Consider the following 22,154-nt stretch of genomic DNA (forward strand, 5'->3'; position numbering starts at 1 on the left):
TTCATCATAAAACCCATTAAATTGAGATATTTATGGAAATGATGATAGTTTATTTATTATGATTTGAATATTTTTAAAAGATAAATATAGTTCACTAATTATGATCAATATTTTATATTAGGAAACAATGAAAACTTCTATTAAATCACATATTCATCAAATTAAATGTACGGTTGAGATTGAGTTGTATCGAATGTACAAATATAAAGGGTTGTATAATAACTCACTTTTATATATATATATATATATATATATATATATATATATATATGCGCAAAACAGTTGTAGGAAAAGTGGAAGCACTTTCCATGTCATCTTAGCAGGCTTGTACTTAACCCTAGAAAAAAGGGTTGGGTTCCGATGAAGATAATTGTTCTGATAACAACAGTAAGAACATCTTGGAACTGTTGATCACTTTTGATATGATGGAGCTGATCGTGGGCTTTTGTGAAATGGTCAAAAACCAATTTATCAGTAGAAGTCTAAAGAAAATTCGCAAATTCAAGATGCTCAAATAGGGAAATAGTTGGAATGTAGGATCTGTCAATACGATCAACCAAATAACAAAGTAAAAGAAAAACGATAAATGTCATTAAAGATAAGAATTTTATTCCTATTTTGTATAACATGCTTCGATAAAAACACATTTAAGAACTTTTAGTTTGAAAAATGTATATTTTAGTAGTTAATGATGACCCAGAAACAATTTTGCAAACAAACCACAAGGGTTGGGGCAAATTGGTTGAGGCACAAGGAGATGTTGTGGAATATTTCATCTTTTCAAAGGTTCAATTCCAGGCGTCCATAACAATTGTGACCACTGAGTTTATCAGATCTGATATCTTATGTCTACAACAATAAATATCTATATATATCTTATCCTCAAAGCTTACTTAAATATAGTAGATATGTTTATACATTTGGGACCAATAAATATGCATCTAAAACACCAAAATACCTCATATTGGAGACATCCAATGAACAAAACTCTTTACATACAATCATCCACAAGATTACATCCCGTAAAAGTACTCGGAGTTCGAATCACATACTTATGAGTCGGAAACAAACAGTTCCCATCTATCGATTTCGTGGGTGTCTGGGTTAGTTTGTTTGTGCACACCTCGACTAATCCCTATAGACCCTGACTGAAGATAACACAAGGAAAGTCCCCAGTAGCTCTAAGATGAGACTTTCATTTTTCGATTTACTCACCAGTAGATGAGGTTTCCGGTTTTAGAAGAAAATGATACGAAAACCGTTTACACCAAAAGTATGAACCAAAGAAGAGTTGTACTTCTATTTCTGCTTGTGTTTAAATCCCCATTGCGATTTAACGCTTGCAGATGATACTCTAACAGGACTTTTGACACCACAGGGTGGTTTGTGCTTCGTACGCCATGGGAATAACGAATCGATCCCGAGCCCGCACCCTTTAGGCGAAGTGTCGATCATTTGAGGCTTATATTTCTCCGGTTGATTACTAAGATTGTTTGGAATCGGAAGACCGGACGATATCGCAAGAGCTTTGGCATCTGAAAGAAACCGTTGAATGATAAAACTAGGAGACTGATTCCCGCCCTGCTCCAAATTTACACCGTCCAACAAACTACCATTCCGTTTCGCCATCTCCGCCGACTCCACCATGTCGATGGCAGCCGACAACGAGAACGTGTCCATGGCGTCCGAGAAGTCGTCATCACCATCGTATTCGTTTTCCGCAAGTTTCCGGCCTGGTGGTGGTCGTGGAGGTGGGACCAGAAAATCATCAGGGACTTTTGCGGCATCCTTTGGCTTACCGGCACTTAGTTCCCATGAAAACGGCACCCTGTTACGCGAGTCCCAGGAAGCAGCTCGTGCGTTTGCATGACCAGTTGCACCGTTGGTTCGTCTGGTGGACAACAACGGTGCATCGAGGTTCAGTTTTCTGGGAACTTTTAGTTCTGAAGCCATGGCTGAAACTTTTAGTAAATGGAAGAAGAAGAAAGTTTTATATAAGTGGTTGGATAACATGACTACCATAACAGCTGTAGCTTTATGCATCTCGTGCAGGCTAATAAAAGGTTCACTTTAGAACCTCACAGATGTTGAAAAGTTAACTAAATTTATTTCTTCACTTTTTCTAGGTACCCTGCACCAACGGATCTGTTGGGTCGGAAAACCAAACCAAAGTCCATAAATCCCAGTCTGAAAAAGCTTGAATGAACCCTTCTCCGACCCCAAAGCCGGAGCCTAAACCCTTTTCAAAGCCACCCCACCCAAAAAAGCCCGACCTGGCCCACACCCAGCCTTAAAGCCCGATCAGACCAACTTTTTTCAATTCCCTATGAAAGCCCCACCCAAAAAGCCCGAACAAGCTTCTGTCAACCCCAGACCTAGCCTTAAAGCCCGATGAGACCAACTTTTCTTCAAAGCCCAGTCTGAAAAGGCCGATCCAGCCCTGAAAAATCCGGGCTTTGCTTTGCTTGTTGGGAAATGAGCTTGGAGGGTCCGGGCCTTGTGCATCTGTTCATGTATCCTGCTAAAATCACAGTTGTACATACGACACGTAAATCCAGTCTCTAGCCCACATACAAGTATTTCAAGCACAGAGTACAACATACAGAGACCTGATCTATATGCCAAAGAGAAGAACAGAAACAAACAGGAGATAGTAATGTATATATTCATTTGAATTACTTCAACCAGTTCTGAATCATATTCGTTTAATAGCACAAAAACATTGAGTTTAGGGTTCTTGCAATTGCAAGATATAGAGCAAAATTGACATGAATACTTGATATCTGTAATCTGGATGAGTAAGAACACAAATGCATGGATGATAACTATTCGAATACTTCCCATTTTTCGGTCACCTTAGTAGAAGATTCCATTGAAGCTTCACCAGAAGCTGTTTCTGGAACATCCGTACTTGGATTGGAGTTCCTTGCCTTAAGATTATCTAATTTCTCAACCAGTCCCTGAACACGACGTACCTGAAGCCGAGAACAAAGAACAAGTTCATTAAGTATTGTTTTGTTCACCTGTTGATAATTTGGAACATTATTCTTATAGCAATACTCTACTAGAGGCATGTTCAAATGAGGATCGTAAATATTTTGAGAAGATGAGAACCAACTATTCGTGCTGAATAATGAAAATGCATGATATTCATAAATATTTTAGTATTATTCATAGAGTAATTCATGAAATAGTAGTTTACAGGTTCTCAAAAAATATTTATTGTTCTCATTTGAACTTACTACTCTACTAACCACCATATTCACAAAGCTTAATCTCATTACTGATCATAACAATGATCGAAGCAAAATAGTATCGGCAATTAAAAGCAGCATTAAAACCTGCTCAACTTCATTATGGTTTATACTAAAGTTTATAGATTTTAAATGCTTTCAAGACTAGGGGATATGCAAATGCACCATGCTGTATCCCAAAAATGTAAGGTTAGGCTTCAACAAGAAGACTAGCAGATTCACAAGAAAGATTATTTTTAACCATTTAAACCATAATATTTGTCTCTATTTCTCAATCACTTCCCAAATCACCCTTTAATAATTCATGTTCACCGAACAAACCACTCTTGAAAACCACCATAAGAGCTATCAAAGACTTCTTTGGGCATCCCGACATGGAAGTGGGATGGGTGCTAGAGCAGTTTTAGTTACACCCTTTTTTCTTGTTGCATGTTCATCAACATATTGAGTGCTACACATTCATTTTTCCATAAGAGGGTCGATTCACTGTGAAATAACAGTGATCTTATCCCTAATATTACATTGGCATTGGTATTTCCCATCAATATTTTGAAATCTTTCAAATCTTGACAAATGCATTTAACTTCTGTTAACTTTAACAAGATACTACTTATGTCATCATATTCTATTAGGAAAGATACAAACAGCAAGCCAAGTGTCCACGAATTTATACTGCAACACCATGTCCTACCATAACATGTATGCATTGGCCTACTATAACTGTATTAGAGGTAGACACAAAAATAAGAATTTCATCGTAAATCACAGTATGCATTGGCCTACTATAACTATAGTCTACATTTAAAGTTGCTTTAAAAGTCAATACTAGGTGTGTTTTAATTGTTATTATGGTTAGGAAATAAAAAATAATGAAGGCTCACAAATATAAAACAGAACAGAATACTTATTGCAATGATGACGTTTCAAAATAATCGAGTTCCATTACTAATGTGTGTAGGTAGTGCATTCGCTACAAACACCTATGTGCTACAAGAGAAGAAAACATGTACTTAAATGACCTATTGTCGCAGTAGGTTGACTAAATCCTAAAGTCCACCTCCCCGACACTTTTGAACATGGATAAACCATATTTTTATTTGGTTTATGAGATGCAATGATTGAGAATACAGAGAGAGAATTTGTAAGAATGAAAGAAAAGGGTTTTATAAGATACTTTCTTCTATAATATATGGTTCATGATATATTATAAGCATGTAGACCAGGAGTTCTTATTGTTGTTTAATGGATTCTTTGAACAAATGCACCCTGTTAAAATAAATTGTATTATTAATTGCCTAAAGCCCAAAACGCATGTTTCATATCTCATAACCTATACACACAGAGAGATGATCCTATTTAATTATATAACCTATAGTTTGAAAATGTGGAATTTTCCAATCAAAAGGTCTTAAAAATGTGCCTTGCTATAACCCGAAACAAAATGGTGAATTCAAAAGAGAAGCAACGCCGGCTAGCCCAGTTGGCAAAGGCATAAACCAAAATTAGAAATCAGGTTCTTTTGGGTAGAGAATTAAAATCAACCATGGATCCTGTCAAGGAGTTGGGTAAAATTATTAAAATATTAAAATTATTTATTTGGCTACTAGATCCCATGATCCCATCATTTTTTGCCCATTGCCTTACTGTCTACGCCAAATTACATTTTTGAAGAGCTTACCCTAGAAAAGCATGATGGGTTTAATGCCTGAAAGTAGGACCAGTGGACTTACAATGGTCGGGAACATGGGTATAGTGGCCAAATAAATAACTTCTATAACCCAGCACCTATTTCACTCAATAGTACACGGGCCAAGCAGATATTTTTTATGCATTCTATTTAATAGAATATCGAGCTGATAATAACAATTAAGGAAACTGAAGATACTGAAAAGGGTTGGCAAATCGACAACATTGGTAACGAACCTCCGATTTTCTTTGTATTCTCCCTTCTCCTTCAGCATCAATTCCATCCAATTTCAGCAACTGCCTCATGAGCATCTCGGTTAAGAAAAGAAAATCTTTATCTGACACCTGAGTCCCAGAACCAACAACGGCCTCTAAGCTAGCCACCTACAATAACTAAATCTAATCAGTTTCTGGTTGAGTTGAAAAAAGATTCAAAAACCTGACAACGTTTAAGGTTAACGATGGAGCGATCAACTTTTTGAACCATCATGCTTGGCTATTCATTGAAAACAAACCATCATTATTGTTATAATGAGAACACCACACTTTGCATGAATGAGTAACTTTGTGGAAAACGTGTCAAGTATGATGGATTGATGGATCTTTTTTGCATTTATATTTCTGCAATTTGTCCGAGGTCATGCATTCTTGCAAAATATAGTTTTTTTTTTTTGGCATTTTTACAAGAACAATAGTTAGTTTGTAAAAGGCAAGTATAATGGTTCAAATAGTCAACCACTTGAAGAAAATGAGAAACCTGTTCTGCAAACTGATCGTTTTCCTCCCTTACTATCCGAACAGCATCAACCCCTCTTGATATCTCCTCAACGTTTTCCTTCACTTCTTCAACCTTTGCAAGATCCTCGTCTTTGCTAGGTGAATTTTCCATTACTATCACCTTTGCATTGTCCTTCACACCTGCCATATGCAAGCTTTCATGGTCATCTTTTCCTTTTCCTCTGAATAACAAGTTTTGCACCTCAGGCTCTAAACCAGTTGCTTTTGCAATCACCTTTTTCAAATCGGCTTCATTAACAAAAAGATATTTGATAAGGATAAGCAATTAAAAAAATAACAAACAATTGAAGGAATTGGTAAAACATTTTCAAAAGAACCATAAATGCCTACAAGCTGTCATAGTAACCATTATGCAAAATATTTCTGGTGGATACATCCACACAGATATCAGTAGCTTTAGTGTAAAGGCATTTAGAAGCAATAAACACCTAAAACTCAGGCCTCATTAGGTAACATCTCTATTTTCTATTTATGTTTACACCTTTTGTAATAGTAACGATGTTGAATTCTCAGCTTTTTAACGAAATCAAAAGCATGTCGCATGATTATATTATTTTTTCAAATGACTGAATGAGATATGAACTTTCTCAAAATATGCTTTTCTCATGATCCAATCTTACAGAATAGCAACAAATTACTTCAAACTTAACAACTAGTGATCACAATATTCGTAAACCAGTTTTCATTTTCCGAAATTATAAGTTAGTTGCCAAATACAGTTTTTCTATCCAAAGTAGTCTTCTTAACGACCAAAAACAAACACACTGCCAGCCAATACCTACTTGATTATGAGAAAAGAGCAACTTATTTATCTTACTATATGGTGCTAATATGCAGCTAACAATAAGATAGTATTTTCATTTGTGAATATGTATGCTATTATGTTAAGATAAACAATAGATGTCTTAGTTCTTCTAATTGAAGTGATTTCTAGACGAGTGTTGTTCTTGATAACACAACACTAATAAAAATAAAACGTAGAAGCAAAAAGAGATGTCATTCCAGTGTTCACATAGTTTATAAGTGAAAGGACAAACAACTGATAAATTTCATAACTGATTCTTGAAAGTTGAAAGCAAACAACGTTTTGAACATCTAATGATAGTGAGTTTGATATTACAGTCAAAGACGTAGATACTCTATTCAAGATACTTTAGACTTGGAGAGTGTAAAGACTGGGGCTAAAAGTACTAATCTTGATTGCACCAAGATTAGTGGGTAAAAGGAAAATCAGACTTACATACTAATCTTGATTGCACCAAGTGACATGAGATAATGAAACAACTAAGGTCTGTAACCAAGCTCCATATAGTGTTTAACTAATCATGGTCTAATATCTAGATGAATAACAAAAATCAGCCTTCCAAATCTTGTTTAAGTGATACCATCCCTCAAAGCTTCAATCCTAGTTCAAACTCCAAACATAATTATTACCCAAACCATGTTTATGACACTTACGAGCCTTTCTAATTCTTTATGCATATAAGCATTTGCACGCTGCTGCTTAAAGTGGAAGCATGAAGAGTGAAGGCACACCATCAATTTTCACTTCAAAAAGGCAAAAAAAAAAAAAAACGAATATAACCAATCCCAACACTTGATAATTCAAAATGCATTAAGATGATATAGCATTAATCTTTGGAGTTATATGGTCAAATGGTAATTTATAATTCATGTCAATTCTTCAGGTGTAAGAGTATGAAGAAGATAATATAATAAACTATGTAAATATTACTACTACTAACAAGGTTCTTGATCTTTATGTGCATAGATCAACGTCGATTTTAAAAACTGAAGAAATACTCTTTAGACCACAAAGTCCAAAAATTGAACGTCCTTCCAAAATCAATGCAAAAGTTTGACTAGTCACATAATTCAATGAAAAAAGTTGAATATCTAATATTTCAATCAATATAACAAAATATAGGGATCTTTTGGATAAAAATCAATACTACCAATGGTTTGTAATGATTACTAATACATAAAAGAGGCAATTATGAATGGAAACTTTGCCAAAACAAAATTGTTGCACTTATGCAATAACAACCTAGAAGAGGAATTTATTGCAATTAGTTTCGGACTGAGGGATAAAGAGTGTCTTTAACTTTTTGGACACAGAGAGAATAGTGTCAAAATTGTCCCCAATGCCAACTGGTAAACCTTATTTAAGGTATTAAGATCATCTCTTCTATACCTCTATATTTTTGGTGTTTCGGGGGCCATTGGACCACAAAGACATAGAAAATCCAAGAAAAAATAAAGAAAATTGAGAAGCAAAATATTTCCATGTTGAATCCTAACAAACTAATCTGGGAAAAAGAAAAAAAGTATCAGCTATTCAAAAATGAAGAATCAAGCATCATATAAGTCGTGTAAAGTTACCTGAAAATGCATATTTCCCTTTTGAGTATCGAACAAATTACTTGAGAATGTTAAACTAAAACGGAATTGTTCTGGGTCAAACAAAATCTTCATAACTACAGTAAACTGTAAACTAACGAGAATCTGCTAAAATTGACACGTATTGTGGGTTTTATTAAAAGCACTTTAGGTCAACTTTGAACAAGAACCACTAGATTGAACTCCCAAAATCAGATAGGGGAATTATAACAGTAAGCTAGCACGAAATTAACAGTGATAATGTCAATTCAAAGGTACGTAGACAGATTAACACCACCATAAACACATACAGACAGATTAACACCACCATACACAAACGAAATTTCAAATAAAATAAGGAATTATACCGAAAGTGGATTGAGGTGGGATAAAGACGTCGAAATTGTTGGAACCATAAGTCACTTTGATCTTAATGGTACCGGCACCAGCATCTTCAACTTCGTTGTTGCCGGTGGTGGTGGCGGTGGCTCCTCCTCCATTTTCTTCCGCCATCGCAAAGCAGATTACAAGCGGTAGTTGTGGAAGCGAGTAGAAGGTTCTATACGACTACCCGGACTTCTGGTAACCAAAAGAGAAATTAACCCTCACCAGATTTCTCGCAACGCTAAATACTCAAAATATCTCCTCCAAACGAACTCAACTTCCGCAAATCGTATGGTAGGAAGTTTGTTTATTATTTAATAAATAAATGAATATGTTCGTTTAGATTAACGAAAACTATGAACAAATGTCTCCTTCATTTATTTATAGGTAATTACTTAATGCGGTAAAATATATTTTAATTTTAATGTTTTATTTTATTTTATCTCGGTCGATATTATAATACAATTTTATGTGTTTTTAAAAAAATAATAATAATTTTATTTTTAAATAAAATATAATTTTAAATATATCATAAAAATTTAAAAAAAATATANAAAATATCATAAAAAGTTGAAAAAATTGAATCGATATTAGTATCAAATTAACTATTAAATAATTCTAATTTTTTTTGGTATAACTTTTTTAATTCTTTTTATTATAATTTAATTTAAGTTTAATAATAAAATAACTTATTTTTGGTAACATTTTAATAATTAAGTATTCTGTTAGAACTTAATAATTATTTTAATTATATTTAAATTTTTTATATTTAAAATGAGATGTTTAAACTGTATTTGATTATGTTTATCTGCAGATAGTTACACGAATTCAGATATGGAGTTTTAATAAGTTGTACTTACGCACAATCTATTTGTAATCTTGAATTTTAAGTAACATGCATTAATAAACAGTATTTTACGTATAAAAAATAATTTTTAAGAGTTTTTGTCAAATGCTTTATAATATTGTATAGATTTGTAAATGTTTATTTATTTATGTTTGTTTACATTTGAAAATGTTCGTTCATCTACATTCGTTTATTTATGTTCATTTAATATATAAATATATTTATATTAACGTTTATTTACATATAAGAAATTTTTAATCTTAAAACTTACTTCACGAAGAGTAAAAGAAATTTTAAATCTTGAAACTTGGTCCATTATTTCTAGGAAAAAATTCAAAATAATCTAACAATTTTTTTTTTTTTTTTTAATGGCTTAGCCCATAAACTATTTTTTTGAATGAAAAAATCATTAAGTTTTTTTATTTTAAATAATTAAATCCATGAACTATTTTTTGAATTAAAAAATCATAAAACTTTTTCTTTTTTGTTGATTAAATCCCTGAACATTTTTTTTAAATAAATAAACCATCGTACATTTTTTTAACCCAAAAAAATTACATTAACCGACTAGTAAAAGTTCGATAATTTATTTATTTATTTCAAAAAATTCAGGGTCTTAATCATTCAAAAAAAATTAATGGATTTAAAAAAAATTAAGAATCAAACCATTCAAAATAAGAAAGTTTATTGGGTTTTTTGATTTATATTCTGATTTGTTTCCAATTCAAGTATCCTAATCCAATCCAACCTCACAGCTTCACCCTCAGTCCTCACCTCACCGACTCACCATCTCTTTTCTAAATTCTAATCGGTCGCTCGTTCAAAACAGCAACTCAGCAAACTGAAGAAGAAACCCTAATCAGTCGCTCGCTCGCTCATTCACTTGCTCTCATCTACTCATCGTCTTCCAACAACAGGTTCGAACTCACTAATTTTTATGTTTTAACTTTTATCTTCTCTGTTTATTTTGATGTTTTACCTTCATGCAGACTTAGTCACTCGTTCTCATCGATTTAAGAAACCACATGTGATATTTTTGTTCAAGGAATGTTTAAACCAATCATTTTCGTGATAGTTTAGGTTAATTTTTAGATGAAATTTTCTGCTTGTTTGTTAATGTTCTAAGTACGTTAAGAGAGAAACAAAAGGTTAGATGCGAAGATGCACAATCTAAATTGATTTTATGGTGTTATCACTTTAGGATATAGATTCAAACTTCGCCTGGAAGACTGATACAACATATTTTGGTTAAACTCTTCAAAACTAATTTTTATAATATAGTATTAGATACAACATATAAGTATTAAGACAAAGTTAAGCATTAATTGATAAAACCATACCACATATAATTACTGGAGTAAAAAAAAGGGATTTACGTAACGTTTATAACGCTAATAATGATAAAGTATAAGGAAAAAAGGACTTGAAATGGGAAACATTTGAAGTACAAGGACTTAAACTGGTAAATGTTTAAATATAAAGGACTGAAAATGGTAAAGGTAGAAGTAAAAAGGATTTCAAATGATAAAAATTATAAGTTGAAGGACTTACAACTATAATTATTAAAAAAAAAAAAACTCCACCGCCTCTTTTCTGCTTCTATCAAGGCTCAAAACACAAAACTCATCACGCTTTCGGGTTTGACGTGGGGTTTTTGAGATTGTTTATGAAAGCTTTTTATTGACTTGTTTTGACATGAAATTAATAATAATAAATAGTTTTTAGTGTGTGGATGGAAAAAAGAAAGTTATTTATGTTATTAATAATTAGTTTTTGATAACTAGATATCTTTAATTAGGGGTGTTTAAAAATCCGATCAACATAACGTGAAATGATTCAATCTGATGTCTAATCAAGTTGTAAAATTGTCAAATCGTAGGTATTGAGTTGATATTGAGTTACTATTATTTGAACCCAATCCAACTCGATGAACCTGATATCTTTTAATTTCTTGGATTTAATATGATTGTTGAATTTCTATTAGTATATACATTAGACAATTATGCTATCATGTATGTTCTTTATATACACATATCTTCAATCTATTTACATATTTATATAACTCATTCGTATATAGGTTCAGTAATTGTGAACATATATATGTAAATTGAGAAAATTAACTGAATGTAATATACGTAAGAAGTATGAATAAATTGTATCAAATGATTGACGATAAAAAAGAAATTACAAGTAGAGAAATAACATATTCAAAGTTGAGAATATTTTAATATATCAAAGTATCAATCCAACTAACCCGTACGAGTTAGGTTGGACTGGTTTGCACTTTAGTTCGAATTAAATTGAATTAAAAAATTTCAAATCAGAAGCATTAAGTTGATTTGTTTAAATCTGACGTAGCATTATCGAATTCATGTTATTAGGTAGGGGTGAGCAATGGAACCGGGTATCCGGCTACGGAACCGGAACCGCCGGTTCCTAAAATACGGAACCGATTGAGAATGGTTCCGGTTCCGGTTTTCAATTTTTCGGAACCGTTACCCGCCGGGTACCCGGTATTTTTCAATAAAAATTAATAATTATTTTTTAATACCAAATTTATATTAGGTTTACATCTTGAAAGTACACCGTCATTTTCATCTTCATTCTTCATATAAAATGATTCGTATTTTTTCAAATTGTGTGTTGACTTGGATTCATAGTATGTAATCGTTAAACTTTGAACAATTGTCATTATAGTATGTAATCGTTAAACTTTGAACATTTACCATTATAGTATGTAATCGTTAAACTTTGAACATTTACCATTATAGTATTTAATCGTTAAACTTTGAACATTTAATAATTAGTCTATTATGATTTGTAATCGTTAAACAATATTTGTAACCATTATTCTGTATAATTTGTATTCTTGCTTATTTATTTAGTGTTTTGACAATGTTTTATTTTTTATTTCTAAATAACAAAATTTTAATATTTTAAGAAGTGGGTACCCAAAACCGGAACCGGTTTACGGCGGTTTCGATTCCAAAAATCATTCTAACCGGTTCCGGTTCCAATATCTAAAAAACCGTCGGTTCCGATTCCTATTCTTATAAAAAAAAACGGGTATCAGCATATCCTCAACCCTGATATTAGGTTTGGGAATCAAATTACGTTTTTTTAATGAACACTCTTGCCCTTTACTCGCCATACGGTTCCTTCCTTCTTTTAACAGATACGCTCGACCTCTTCTCCCCCCTTTTGCCTCCTTCCTCAATCGACCGACAAGAAATCTTACGGAAATCGAACCTGTTTCATCCTACAGAAATCGAAAATCGACCTGTACCTCACGTAAGCGACCTTCCTCCTCAGGTAAGCAATCTCATCGCTGTGATTTCTCAAATCGGTCGATATCTTGCTGCCATAAATCGAACCTGTTTCATCCTACAGAACTCGAAGATCGACCTCTTCCTCTCGTAAGCGACCTTTTTCCTCAGGTAAGCAATCCATCGCTGTGATTTCTCATAATCGGTCGATATCTTGCTGTGACTTGTTTTCCTCTGTGATAAATCGATTTCCTCTGTGGTTTTCTTGCTTGTTTCTCATACATTGATTTTAAGAGCTGTTTTGATAGTTTTCTTGTAAGAGCTTTCTTCCTTTTGGATAGTTGCTTAACTTTAAGAAAAATATGGTTTCATGAGAATTATAATAGCTCATTTAGGGTTTACCATGTTAAGCCAAAAAAAGAAAACTCTTTTTAGGACTCTAATGGATAATAGCTCATTGATAGCTTTTTTTGATTCAAATATTTGTGAACTTCTGATTCAAATTTGTACTAAATTGTTTTTATGCAATTGGGTATGTGGTAGTTCAGATGTTAATGTGATTAATTAGGGTTTTTATGTTCTTTTAAAGATTCAATGGTTTTGATCTCCTGGTTGTGGAATAATGTCTTTTTTGGTCACATGCATAAGCAAAATTTGTCAAACACTAGAAAATAACTTATCAGCTTATTGCGTTTTGGTACTGCCATAAGCTAATCCAAACACTTTTTATAGAACTCCAGTTTGACACCACATAAATTAATAAGCACTTTTACAAAAAACATAAGTTGTTTCAAATGAGCAATCCCAAACACTCCCTGAATCTATATCCTAAAGTGATACACCAGAAAATCAATTCAGATTGCGCATCTTTGCTTTCCATTGATCTCACGTAAGGTATGCTTGATTCAAGACTGCAAAAGTATCAATCATTTAGTTTTGCTTTTTCAAGCGAAACCCTAGTTTCTTAGCTTTGTGGAATCTAACCTTTTGTTTCTCTCTTAACGTACTTAGAAACATTAAACTCAACCATAACTTTTGTTGAATTTATTGTTCGTTCTAGTTTGGTGTTAATTTTACCCTCACCTCACAACAAATTGGAAATCTTGGGATATAAGTCCGATTTAGTTTGCTTATCATGACATCTAATAACAAGTTGCGAATAATTTAACAAAGAATGTTAAATTTGCAACAAGTTTCATGCTTATTCTGCCTTTGAGAAGTAGTGGTTTGATGTAAAAGTCGAATTGAATAATGCTTATTTGTAATTCGTATGTGCATAGCAGCATTGTTTTGACTAGTTTTTAAAAAACCTTGTGAATCCACTTCTCCCTGTTGGCTAGATCTCAATGTTCACCTTGATATTAATTCAGGCTATGCATGTAGTAAATAATAATGTTGTTCGTAAATAATAATGCTTTAGTTCTGTTTAATTTGTATTGAGAACACTTCACATGAAAATCACCTTGAGAAATATGTGTGTGAGGAACTCTGCCCTTCATTAAAGAAATTGATAACCTTGCTGTTTGTCTTAATGCCATTTAATCCAGATTATATATTAAGCACACAAAGCAAACACCAATTTGTTATAGTTCACACAGACAACTAATTTATAAAAGATGGCTTTATCCATATAAGGCTTAATAGAAAAAAAATAAACGAACAGCTCCTTAGTTTAATTGGATTTTCATAGTCATTTCATTTTTAAAGATTCGGTACGTCACCAATTTGAAAACAGAAGAACTATAGGGCCACATAGTTTGTAAAAAAGAAAACCAACTCCCATGATTCAGTGTTTGTATATTCTTGGTTTTCAGTAACATAAGTCCTTCCATGTTTGTTTCCGTTTCATAACTTGAGGTTCTACTTTTTGGTCTTGCTGTAGGTTCACTTCTGAAGAATCATGGAGGAAGACCAGGAAATGGAGAGGTTTGGGATGGAAAACGACTATGAAGATGGTCAATGGATAGGTGATGAATTTTGTTATGGAAAGCGGAAGGAAAAACGTCATCAGAGCAAAGATGATGTGCTCTATGGTATCTTTGCTTCTGGTGACACCGACAGTGACTCTGAAGGTGGCTCCGGCAAGAAGCGGAGGAAAGATTTTTCCAGAAAACAGGATCTTACCAAGCCACTCAATTTTGTATCTAGTGGTGTTGTGATGCCAAGCGAAGAGATAGATCAGAACCCTAAAGAGGAGAATAAGAAAGACGATCAAGATGGTGGTAACCGGCCTGGTTTAGGTTCTGGGGCAGCTGCCTCTGGTCTAGGGCTCGGTTTCCATTCAAAGGACGTAAGCACGGCTAAAGAAGAAGACGGAGAAAATAATATTGACTTCCTTCCTACTACATTTGGTAAGATGATCAAAGAAGGCGCACTTCAGAGGAGGGAGAAGGAAATGGAGAAATCCCGGTTGAACAAAAAGTCGTCTCAAATAGGATTAAGAAGGAGAGATGCAAAAGATGACGGAAATGTGGGCGTATTCGAGAAGCATACCAAGGGAATTGGGATGAAGCTGCTTGAGAAGATGGGTTACAAAGGAGGTGGCTTAGGGAGGAATGCACAAGGTATTGTTGCTCCTATTGAAGCAAAGTTGCGGCCCAAGAACATGGGAATGGGATTCAATGACTACAAAGAGGCAGCTAATGTGCCAGCATTAATGGAACCATCGGAGGAGAAAAAGGCCTTGCCGCAGCCTGCTGGTATCCAAACAAAAGAGAAGCTGTGGTCGAAACAGAGTCGCTCAAAAAAGAAGAAAAAGGATTATGTAACTGCAGAGCAGTTGCTAGTCAAGAAGCAAGAACAGGGGCTGGATGTAGTTCAGAAAGTGTTTGATATGAGGGGCCCACAAGTTCGGGTGTTGACGAATCTTGAGAATTTGAATGCCGAAGAAAAATCAAGGGAGAACGATATCCCCATGCCCGAGCTCCAACATAATATAAATTTGATCGTTGATTTGGCCGAGCTCGATATACAGAAAATCGATCGGGACTTGAGAAACGAAAGGGAGACAGTTGTCACTCTGCAAAAAGAGAAGGAGAAGCTTAAAGATGATGCTTTTCGTCAAAAAAAGCAGCTCGATAATATGGAGGAGATCGTTAGCATGCTGGAACGGCTAGGTAATGAGAGCCAGTTGGGAACCTTGACCCTAGACTCGCTCGCTAACTCATTTCGGGACTTGTACAAACGGTTTCCTGATGAGTACATACTCTGCAGCCTTTCTAGCATCGCATGCTCTCTCGCCATGCCTTTGTTCATTCGAGTTTTTCAAGGATGGGACCCACTTCAAAATCCGGCACATGGTTTGAATGTTATGTTACTATGGAAAGACCTGTTGCAAGGAGAAGAGATATTTGATTCGACTTACACCCAACTCTTCATGGAAGTTGTGTTTCCTGCTATAAGGATATCGGGTACCAACACTTGGCAAGCCAGGGACCCTGAACCGTTGCTGCGGTTTCTCGATTCTTGGGAACAACTACTGCCTCACTCTGCTCTTCAAACCATACTCGAGAACATTGTCATGCCAAAGTTAGCTGTTGCAGTCGACTCATGGGACCCACGACGCGAAACCATCCCTATACATTCATGGGTGCACCCATGGCTACCATTATTGGGCCAGAAGCTCGAGAGTCTATATCACACTATACGTAACCGGCTTGAAAGCGTTCTTCATGCTTGGCATCCAAGTGATATGTCGGCTTACTACATATTGTCACCATGGAAAACTGTTTTTGATCCGGCAAGCTGGGAACAAATAATGGTTCGACACATAATTCCTAAATTGTTGGCGGTCATGCATGAATTTCAAGTCAATCCAGCCGATCAAAAGCTTGACCAGTTCTATTGGGTCCGGACTTGGGCTACAGCCATTCCGATTCATCATATGCTTCACATAATGGATGTATTCTTTAACAAATGGCAAGAAGTCTTGTATCAATGGCTATGTTCAAAACCGAACTTCCAAGAAGTGACAAATTGGTATCTGGGTTGGAAGGATCTTATTCCGGCCGAGCTTCTATCCAATGAACACATCCGGTATCGGCTCAATATGGGTCTAGACATGATGAACCAAGCGGCTGAAGGGTTGGAGGTGGTCCAGCCCGGTCTGAGAGAAAACATTAGCTACCTGAAGGCACTTGAACATCGGCAGTTTGAAGCTCAGAAGGCGGCAGCAGCAGCACAGGCGGCAAAGGGACAGCAACGGAGTTTTGGTGATGATGCGGGTGGCGGTGATATGAGTTTGAAGGAAGTTATTGAAGTTCATGCACAACATAACAATTTGCTATTCAAGCCAAAAGTGGGAAGAATGCAAGATGGTCATCAAGTTTATGGGTTTGGGAATATTAGTATTATTGTGGACTCTTTGAACCAGAAGGTATTTGCTCAAACTGAAGATAGATGGTCTCTTGTGACACTTGACCAATTGGTGAAGCTAGAGAAGAGCTCTGTTCTTAGAAGAAGATGAATTTTGAGGTAACTTTTATTGCTTATTTGATTGTTGTTTGATTTCTCATTGTTTCATTATAGACCATCTTAAAATTCATGTTTATTGTTCAGGCATATCTGCTTTTAATTTAACGTAAAGTGTCAAGTTCGATGCATTGCTGCTGGTTATTGAACGGGAAGGGGTCGATTGGTGTCCCCGAGATGATTGTTGATTGCGGATTATGAACGTCATCTACGAAAAAGAGAGGTAACGATCGAGTTAAAAGTACGAACTAAATAGTAATCGTTTCAAAATATTGATACAGCCGAATTGAGGTTAATAGTGGAACATTTGGTGGCTGTGTTGTGCTCTACTTGCTTAGAGTAAACGTCATGTTTATATACATCTTATCCTCGAGATCCCATACTATGTGGTAAGGAAATTTTGGAAAATTGATGGTAAATGTCAGGTTTATATACATCATTTAAATCTATTTTTCACTTTAAAAAATTGTAAATAAATAAAAGAAAATATAATGATTTTTTTATGTTTCTTTTGAATAACCATTATTGAAAGAATAACATGATGTGTAGTTGTGGCTTTAGTGAGTTTGTATAACCTACATGGCTTGTTCGTTATTCGGTCCGTTGGGTATTGTTTTCATTTGTCCATTGTATTTTCTATTAATTCCACTAGAGGGTCCTTTATTAAAAGCTTACCCTGTAATAATGCTTATGGTGTCATTTTACCTTATTGGTTGAACATGACGATGATTGAAAATCTTACTGATGACAAGGACTGAAAGTCCTACCTGGTAAGTAAGAGTGATGACTCTTACTTGGTAAGTGTTTACCAGATAAATTGTTCATATGTTGTTCCACTCGTTTTAATGGATAATTTAGTAAAAGTATCGACTCTTACCAGGTAATCGTTATGTAAACGGCTCTCATGTTAATGCGGATAACAAGTTCAAAAGAAGCAGACGACCAATAAAATCATGCAACAGGCATGCGTAACGTGTTCTAAAAGGAATAACATAAATTTTTATCGGAAACTTGCGTTATAAGAAGATATATCATCGACTCTAAAAAAAGGGTCGATATCAATTAACTTTCATATAAACACGATGGAATTATGCATTTGATATGTTGAACAAGACCATATATGCAAATACATAACTTTGTGATCTTTTAATTGGTGCTGACATCATACTGGCACATGATATGTTTGAAGAGCAGTGAATTTATTGGTTTCGTAGTCAATGGTAGAATTGAAAAATAGACATTTATTATGCAGAGTTTATCTTTATTTTAAAATAAACTAAATTAGAGACGTGGATGCTTATTTTCTAAAACAAAACAAAAGTATGCTCCACAAATCCATCAAAATGGAGAATCAAAAGTCAAAACCTTTTAAGAAAATTTGTATTCATCTTTAATGGCTTCTTAATTTTGAAAATTACAATATGAATTATATTTTTAAAATGTTTAATACCTTTCGTAAAATATTATCACTCTCTTATTATATTTATTTCGAGGATTCTGGTTAGTAAGAAAAATAAAAAAAATGATTTCTTTTTTTAAATAATTATTTTTAGACGGTTTCTCAAATTTGGAGAATTTCATTTTTTATTCTCTACTTTCTCCGTTTAGATAAAATTTTGAGAAATTTATTGGAGTAAATATCACCCCTCTCTATTTTGAAAAATTAGAAGTATGTTCACATAGTTTTAAAGGTTACATTCACAATATTTTACTGTAATGTTTTAAGTGTAAAAATGTGGTCTCATAAAAATAAGACGGTCTCATATGATTCCAAATATATATACAAAGGAGTGATCAAATGCAAACCACCCATATTTCTACAAAAGTTGCAAACGACCCTCATCCGTCGATTTCATTATTTAATCTTATGAAATTTTCTAATGCAATTGTTTAATCTTATGAAATTGTCTCATACAATATATATATATATATATATATATATTTTGATGAAATTGTTTCATATATGGCTATGAAATTTAATGAAACCGTTTCTTGTATTTCTCTAAAATTAATATGATGAAGATGATAATATATATGGTTAACATCCTCCACAATAAAAATGATTAATCAACCTCTCATAATTACCAAAAAAAGAACAAAATGAAAATTTATAATTGGTTGAATGAGGTTTGCACGGTTTGTATAAATAACGTGATTTTTAAAGTAAACCTCCTCCTCCTCCTCCTCTCTCTCTCTCTCTCTCTGTCTGTATATATATATATATATATATATATATATATATGTATATGTATATATATATGTATATATATATATATATATATATGTATATATATATATATATGTATATATATATATATGGGCTTAATCAAATAAAAACTGATTAGTTTGTGGTAACTGTGAGATCCAATCTCAACCATAAATCAATGGATAAATTAGGAAATTAATAATTATGGTAGTTTGAGTTAAAGTTATAATTAGAGGACATTTTAGGTATTTTTTAAAAACTCCTCTTTCCTCTCTTCTCTCTCCTCTCTTATCTCTCATCTCTCATCTCTTCGACCTCCAATCTCCGACCTCCGGTGAACAAAAATCCGGTAGGTACCAAGTAATCACAAAGATACACAATGTGATACCCATTGTGATATACTGTGATAGAGGTCGGAGATTGGAGGTCGGAGAGATGAGAGAGAAGAGAGGAGAGATGAGTTTTTTAAAAATACCTAAAATGCCCTCTAATTATAATTTTAACTCAAACTACCATAATTATTAATTTCCTAATTTATCCGTTGATTTGTGGTTGAGATTGGATCTCACAGTTATCACAAACTAATCAGTTATCTCTTGAATGAGCCCCATATTATGGGCCCAATAAAATGAGAACTGTTTAGTTTGTGGTAACCGTGAGATCCAAGATAAACCAATCATTCAGGATAATTATTATAATTTCTTAAAATAAGTATAAAGGTAAATTAGTAAATTGTGTTGAGTATTCAATTTACTTTAATTAGTTTAATATTCTAAATTTAGAATAGATGTGTGTGTGTGTATTAGAATGGACGAGATCACCATCTATGACCCTCTTTCCCCATTGTCGGTCAAAACATGCTTCATCTCATATGCGACATTTTACACCGATCCCTTTGCCCAACACCATCCGACGCCTCTTTCTCCGCCCATCTCCGACCACCGCTACTTCTTATTCTCTATCCATCTCCAACCACCGGGCATCATCTCCTCAACTCTCACATTCACCGGTCTGAGTCCCCTCTGTTGAACAATCCAGATTGGTTTTGGTTTTTCATATCCCAAGAAATCTGGTTTCTGCACACCCGGATCGGTTTCGGTTTCTGGTTTTTATTCAGATCTCATTTCAGATTGGAGACGTAACCGAGATCTTGCCGGAGATGTAACCCAAAAGATGTAAGGTTTTTTTGATGTAACCTGGATCTCTTTGGAGATGTAACGTTGAGTGGTAATACAGTGGTATCACAGTTGTATTCATCAACCAAACCTTGTATCATAGTGTGTATTACAATTTATTTTTGTTGTTTTTCAAAGTGTAACACAATATATCAGGTAATGTTGTTTTACTAAGTGTATCACACTGTGTTTTTTCGTTATTTTAGGAAGCGTATATAAGATTTTTAAAATACCTAAAATACTTTTTAATTAAAATTTAAAGTTTACCAAAATTATTAGTTTCCTAATTTGACCACTTATTTGTGGTTGAGATCAGATCTCACATTATCACAAACTAACCAGTTCTTCGTTAAATGACTCTCACATTATCACAAACTAACCAGTTCTTCGTTAAATGACCCCCTATATATATGTATGTCACATGATTCCAACTATATATCTATATTATATTATAAAGAATTCGACAAAAACTTTTAAAAAACCATTTTTTAGCATGAAATACTGTTTATTGATGCATATTACTTAAATTCAAGATTACAAGTAAATTGTGCATATGTACAACTTATTAAAGTTTTGTGTTTGAATTCATGTAACTAAATGTAAATAAACATAATCAAATAGATAACAAACATCTCATTTTAAATATAAAAGATCTAAAATACAATTAGGATAATCATTGAGTTTTAACAAAATACTTAATTATTATCTATACTATATTATAAAACATTTGACAAAAACTCTTAAAAACCACTTTTTATGCATAAAATATTGTTTATTAATGCATGTTACTTAAAACTTTAGATTACAAGTAAATTGTACTTATTAAAGTTCTATATCTGAATTCGTGTAACAAACTGCAGATAAACATGATCAAATACATGATAAACATCTCATTTTAAATATAAAAAATCTAAAATAAAATTAGGATAATCCTTAAGCTCTAACATAATACTTAATGATTATCTTTATAAAATATTATATTATTAAACCAAAAATAAATTATTTTATTATTAAACTTAAATTAAATTATAATTAAAAATATAAATTAAATAGTTGTTTAATATTAACGTTGATATATTCTTTAAAACTTTTATGAATTATTCAAATTTATATTTTATTCAAAACAAAAATAAAATCATTATTGCTTTCTTAAAACCACATAAAATCGTATTGTAACATCGACAGAGACAAAAAATAAAATAGAATATTAAAATTAAGATGTCTCGTTGCATACGCAAATACCCTTTTAGTCTTTATAAAAAGTTATATTATTATATCAAAAATAAAAAAATAAATTAAAAAAAATACAAAAAAGAAAAGAAATTTTAAATAGTTAGTTTGATATTAGTATCAATATTTTTTTCTAGTTTTTTATATCTTTATATTCATATTTTCTTAAAAGAATAAAAACATTATTTGTTTTCTCAAAATTACATAAAATTATATTATAACATTGACCGAGACAAAAAAAATAAAACGAAATATATCTCGCAACATTATACAAGTACTCTTCTAGTACATATGTATATATATATATATATATATATATATACTAGAAGAGTACTAGCGCAATGCAGCGAGATACATCGTGTTTTTAATATTTCATTTTATTCTTTATCTCAGTCGATGTTATAATATGACTTTATGTGATTTTGAGAAAGCGATGATGTTTTTATTTTTGAATAAAAT

General features: G+C 33.1%; 3 protein-coding genes across 5 annotated transcripts; 1 reads left to right on the forward strand and 2 right to left on the reverse strand.

Annotated features, from left to right (window-relative positions):
• Positions 1–738: 738 nt before the first annotated feature.
• LOC112518632 lies at positions 739–2,201 on the reverse strand. The gene has a single exon (XM_025126400.1). The coding sequence runs from the start codon at positions 2,041–2,043 to the stop codon at positions 1,300–1,302; it is 744 nt and encodes a 247-aa protein (XP_024982168.1). The 5' UTR covers positions 2,044–2,201; the 3' UTR covers positions 739–1,299.
• Positions 2,202–2,636: 435 nt separating this feature from the next.
• LOC112518176 (BAG family molecular chaperone regulator 4-like) lies at positions 2,637–8,815 on the reverse strand. Of its 2 annotated transcripts, none has more exons than XM_025125784.1 (4): positions 8,486–8,815; positions 5,698–5,966; positions 5,178–5,324; positions 2,637–2,975 (listed from the first exon to the last, which is right to left on the reverse strand). In XM_025125784.1, the coding sequence occupies exons 1-4, from the start codon at positions 8,628–8,630 to the stop codon at positions 2,826–2,828; spliced, it is 711 nt and encodes a 236-aa protein (XP_024981552.1). In that variant the 5' UTR covers positions 8,631–8,815; the 3' UTR covers positions 2,637–2,825. The 2 variants fall into 2 exon arrangements, with proteins under 2 accessions (XP_024981552.1, XP_024981553.1); XM_025125785.1 differs by having other exon boundaries at positions 5,698–5,858; positions 8,486–8,804.
• Positions 8,816–12,513: 3,698 nt separating this feature from the next.
• On the forward strand, positions 12,514–17,787 carry LOC112518202 (septin and tuftelin-interacting protein 1 homolog 1). 2 transcript variants are annotated; one of them, XM_025125818.1, is made up of 4 exons: positions 12,514–12,660; positions 12,739–12,785; positions 14,497–17,087; positions 17,172–17,787. In XM_025125818.1, the coding sequence occupies exon 3, from the start codon at positions 14,515–14,517 to the stop codon at positions 17,077–17,079; it is 2,565 nt and encodes an 854-aa protein (XP_024981586.1). In that variant the 5' UTR covers positions 12,514–12,660; positions 12,739–12,785; positions 14,497–14,514; the 3' UTR covers positions 17,080–17,087; positions 17,172–17,787. The 2 variants fall into 2 exon arrangements, with proteins under 2 accessions (XP_024981586.1, XP_024981585.1); XM_025125817.1 differs by having other exon boundaries at positions 12,528–12,785; positions 17,172–17,786.
• Positions 17,788–22,154: the final 4,367 nt, after the last annotated feature.

Source organism: Cynara cardunculus (genome assembly GCF_001531365.2).
Source record: "Cynara cardunculus var. scolymus isolate 2C chromosome LG 9, CcrdV1, whole genome shotgun sequence".
In the NCBI taxonomy this organism is placed as follows: Eukaryota; Viridiplantae; Streptophyta; class Magnoliopsida; order Asterales; family Asteraceae; genus Cynara; species Cynara cardunculus.